The sequence below is a fragment of the Penaeus vannamei genome, unplaced genomic scaffold (assembly GCF_042767895.1).
Source record: "Penaeus vannamei isolate JL-2024 unplaced genomic scaffold, ASM4276789v1 unanchor5354, whole genome shotgun sequence".
Lineage (NCBI taxonomy): Eukaryota > Metazoa > Arthropoda > Malacostraca > Decapoda > Penaeidae > Penaeus > Penaeus vannamei.
Window position 1 is genome coordinate 72,501 of NW_027218332.1, and position 5,000 is coordinate 77,500.

General features: G+C 38.2%; 1 protein-coding gene across 3 annotated transcripts in view; it reads left to right on the top strand.

The window, feature by feature from the left end:
- The first annotated feature begins 520 nt into the window (after window positions 1–520).
- The window catches only part of LOC138861424 (apical junction component 1 homolog), a 24,411-nt gene continuing 19,931 nt past the window's right edge, over window positions 521–5,000 (top strand). For 2 of the 3 annotated variants that reach the window (XR_011398494.1, XR_011398495.1), the window contains exon 1: window positions 521–2,214. Coding sequence is in view for 1 of the 3 variants with exons in the window: in XM_070120487.1 (XP_069976588.1) it covers window positions 863–2,201 (1,339 nt within the window). In the remaining 2 variants the exon portion in view is untranslated. The remainder of the gene's footprint in view (window positions 2,215–5,000) is intronic. The other variant, XM_070120487.1, reaches the window with a different exon arrangement.

The window sequence follows — 5,000 nt, forward strand, 5'->3', positions numbered from 1 at the left end:
AACAGATTCGAATCCGCTTCCGAGATCCCCTTTTCCTCCGAGGGGGAATCCACCACCCTCGAGGACGTCCTCGACTCCCTTCTGGCTCTCCCTTCAGCCTCGAGGTCGCCGAGTCCCGTTGCCGTTGGGGAGAGGGTCCTTGGAGGAGGAGGTGGTGGAGGAGGAGGTGGAGGAGGAGGAGGTGGAGGAGAAAAAGGACGAGGGGGAGGAGGAGGAGGAGGAGGTGGTGGAGGAGGAGAAAAAGGACGAGGGGGAAGTGGAGGAGGAGGAGGTGGTGGAGGAGGAGGTGGTGGAGGAGGAGAAAAGGGAAGAGGGGGAAGTGGAGGAGGTGGTGGAGGAGAAGGTGGTGGAGGAGGAAAGGGAAGAGGGGAAGTGGAGGAGGAGGTGGTGGAGGAGGAGGTGGTGGTGGAGGAGGTGGGTGGAGGAGGAGATAAAGGAAAGGAGGAAGTGGAGGAGGAGGTGGTGGAGGAGGGGAGGTGGTGGTGGAGGAGGTGGTGGTGGAGGAGGAGATAAAGGAAGAGGAGGAAGTGGAGGAGGAGGTGGTGGAGGAAGTGGAGGAGAAAAAGGAAGAGGAGGAGGAGGAGGAAGTGGAGGAGAAAAAGGAAGAGGAGGAGGGGGAAGAGGAGAAAGAAGAGAGAAAGACGAAAGAGGAGAGAAAGGGAGAGGCGAGAATTACATCGAAATAGGACGAGAAGGAAAGGGAAAGCAAGACGCGAGAGACAAGAAGACGGGAAGAAGGATAGAAGACGATAATAAACAGGGAATAAGGAGAGAGGAAGAGAAAACCCCCTCCTTCTCCACCTTTCGCCCTCTTCCCCTTCATCACGACTCCTCCACCTCCCATATTCATCAGCATTCTCCTATGTCCACCTTTCATCCACATTCCTCCATCCACTCTGATTCATCCACCTTCACTACTCCCTCTCATTATCAGCATTCTTCTTTGCCTTCTGGTTATCCTCCCCCTCTCTCTTCCTCCGTCATCTCGTCTTCTTATACCCCTCATTCGTACTCTCATCATCAACCATATTCTTCTGTTTCCACTTTTATTGGTGATTCCTCCTCTTCCCCTCATCATCACCCTCCTTCCTCTGTCTCCACTTTTATCGGCGATTCCTCCTCTTCCCCTCATCATCATCATCCTTCCTCTGTCTCCACTTTTATCGGCGATTCCTCCTCTTCCCCCCATCATCACCCTCCTTCCTCTGTCTCCACTTTTATCGGCGATTCCTCCTCTTCCCCCCATCATCACCCTCCTTCCTCTGTCTCCACTTTTATCGGCGATTCCTCCTCTTCCCCCCATCATCACCCTCCTTCCTCTGTCTCCACTTTTATCGGCGATTCCTCCTCTTCCCCCCATCATCACCCTCCTTCCTCTGTCTCCACTTTTATCGGCGATTCCTCCCATTCCTCTTCCACTCCTCCGGACCTACGCCTATTCCACTACGTAAATATATACAACCATGATATAACGAATGACCTTAAAAACGATTATCGCAAATCTTTTTCTACTTTCACCTCTTCCTCATCTCCCTCCTTTATCACCCTTACGTGTTCTTCCTCTTCCGCCTCGGTCGTTACCCTCACTTCCTCTTCGTCTTCTTCGGTTGGCGAGGGAAGGGAGAGAGAAGGAGGAGGAGAAGAAGGAGGGAGGGAGAGGAGAGGGAGCGAAAGAGGGAGAGGGAGAGAAGGAGAAATGGGAGATGGAGAAAGAGAAAGAGGAAGAGAGAGAAGCAAAGACAAAATCAGAACGACGGACATAGAGAGAAGAGAAATAAAGCAAGGAGACAGACAAACAAGAATAAGAGAAGGGAGAGAAGCAGAAGAGAGAGAGAGAAGAGAAATGGAAGAGAGAGAGAGAAGAGGAGGAGGAAGAGAATCAGAATATAGACAAACAAGAGGAATGAGAGAATTAGAAGAAAGAGAGAGAAGAGGAATTAGAGAATTAGAAGAAAGACAAACAAGAGGAATGAGAGAATTAGAAGAAAGACAAACAAGAGGAATGAGAGAATCAGAAGAAAGAGAGAGAAGAGGAATGAGAGAATTAGAAGAAAGACAAACAAGAGGAATGAGAGAATCGGAAGAAAGAGAGAGAAGAGGAATGAGAGACTTAGAAGAGAGAGAGAGAAGACGAATGAGGGAAACAGGAGAGAGAAGAGATAAAAGAGAAATGAGAGACACAAACTGCTTTGACGCCGAAGGTGAGACGCCAGAGTAAGTTCACGAAAGTTTTGTTGTGTTTTCGTGTCTTCGTGACGTCACTCTCGAGCCAACGTAGCGGGTTTTCGCTACTTTTCACTCTTTCGTCTTTAAATTGATATGATTTTTAAAAATCTTGTTTTAATATCTTGTTTTATTATTATTATTTTTTTCTTTTAGTTCAAGGAAGTTTTTTTGTGTTTTCGTGTCTTCGTGACGTCACTCTCGAGCCAACGTAGCGGGTTTTCGCTACTTTTCACTCTTTCATCATTATGTTTTTCTAAGTATATTTTATTTTTTTTATTTATCTGTTTTATTATTATTATTATCATTTTTCTTTTAGTTCATAATTGCTTTGCCCTTTTTGTGTTTTTCGTGTCTTCGTGACGTCACTCTCGAGCCAACGTAGCGGGTTTTCGCTACTTTTCACTCTTTCGTCTTTAAATTTATGTTTTTTTTTTTACTATTATTACTATTATTTTTTCTATTTTACTATTTACTATTTTTTTACTATTATTACTATTATTACTATTATTTTTTCTTTTCGTTCACGGAAGTTTTTTTGTGTTTTCGTGTCTTCGTGACGTCACTCTCGAGCCAACGTAGCGAGTTTTCGCTACTTTTCACTCTGTCTTTAAAATGTTTTTTTACTATTATTACTATTATTTTTTCTATTTTACTATTTATCATTTTTTACTATTATTACTATTATTACTATTATTTTTTCTTTTAGTTCACGGAAGTGTTTTTGTGTTTTTCGTGTCTTCGTGACGTCACTCTCGAGCCAACGTAGCAAGTTTTCGCTACTTTTCACTCTTTCGTCTTTAAATTGATATGATTTTTAAAAATCTTGTTTTAATATCTTGTTTTATTATTTTTTTCCCTTTTAGTTCACAAAAGTTTATTTTGTGTTTTTCGTGTCTTCGTGACGTCACTCTCGAGCCAACGTAGCGAGTTTTCGCTACTTTTCACTTTCATATGTTTTTTTTTTTTTTTTTTTTTTTAATCAGTTTTAATATCTTGCTTTATTATTATTATTATTGTTATTATTATTATTATTATTATTATTATTATTATTATTATTATTATTATTATTTTAGTTCATAATTGCTTTGCCCTTTTTGTGTTTTCATGTAAGTTGTGACGTCACTCTCGAGCCAACGTAGCGAGTTTTCGCTACTTTTCACTCTTTTTTCTTTATATTGATGATATGATTTTTAAAAATCTTGTTTTAATATCTTGTTTTATTATTATTTTTTCTTTTAGTTCACAATTTTTTTTGTGTGTGTTTCGTATCTTGTGATGTCACTCTCGAACCAAGCGAGTTTTCGCTACTTTTCACTCTTTCATCTTTCAATTGATATGATTTTTCAAAAATCTTGTTTTATTATTATTTTTTTTTCTTTTAGTTCATAATTACTTTGTCCTTTTTTATTTTTTGTGTTGTCACTCTTGCACGAGCGTAGCGAAATTTCGCTATATTCACTCTTTTTATCATTAAGTTTATAAAATACGTTTTTTTTTTTAGTTAACTTAATCTCTGTTTTATTCTGTTTTATTGTTTTATTATTATTATTATTATTATCTTAGTTCATAATTGCTTTGTTCTTTTTCATGTTTTGTGTTGTCACTCTCGAACGTAGCGGTTTTTATGCTACTTTTCACTCTTTTATCTTTGTTCATGTTTATATATTACTTTTCTTTATCTATTTTTAAAACTCTTATTTCATTCTTTTATTATTGATATATTTTTGTTATTTAGTTTATAATTGTTTTGCCTTTTTCGTGTTTTGTGTTGTTTCTCCCGAACGAATCTAGCAGGTTTTCGCTACTTTTCTAACAGGAAATAGAAAAATATGATTTTTTTCCCCCATTCTTTGTGTTTTCTTTCGTTAGATTTGTTTTTGTGTTAATTTTGTTCACTTTCATTAGAATTATCATGATTTTCTTTTCTTGTGTTTCTTTTTTGTGTTTTGTGTTCTCACTTTCAAACGAATCTAGCAGGTTTTCGCTACTTTCCAATTTTTCGCGTATTATTGAGTTAGATTTGTTTTTGTATTCAATTTTTTAAATGTTTTTTTAAGTTCTGCAGATTTTTCTTCACTGTTTGGCCACACCAATTTTATTCGTTGCTTCTCGGATTTAAACAAACAAAAAAACAAACAAACTAATCGATAGGACAAAAAAAATTATATATATATATAAATAATATAAATAATTATAGATAAAAAATAAAAAAAAAATAAAAATCGGGTTAACGGAACATAAAGAATTTCAGGATCATATAATTTTCCAGCTTTTTATGCCCCGATATAGGCAACGAATCTCGTCCATTGATCTAAAACTACGATTCCGGATAAAGAACTTCGCCTTTTAATTGACGCGCGCTGCATTTACTACTATTATTGCAATTTTTTGTTCCGTACGCTGTCAATCCATATTTTGACGAGCCAGAAACATTTCAAAGACAAGCTACCTTTACTTATAAACCAAAATTCCGTAAAAAAAAAAAAAAAAAAAAAAAAAAAAAATTGCTGTCCGGGTTTGCAAATTTTCAGCTTTATAAAGAAAATCTCGATATGCTCTGGGTCTGCGGGAAAGGCTCGATCAGTGTCATGTCATGTCATGTCATGCTCGAGGAGGTGTCATGGCGTCATTTTTGATGCTCGTTCGATGAAAATATTACCATTAAAACCGTTAAGATCTCTGATTGGTTGTCTTCTATCACGTGACTTTAAAGAAGCTCTCTGATTGGTTATCTTCAAGCACGTGAATAGAAAGAAGCTTCCTGATTGGCTGAC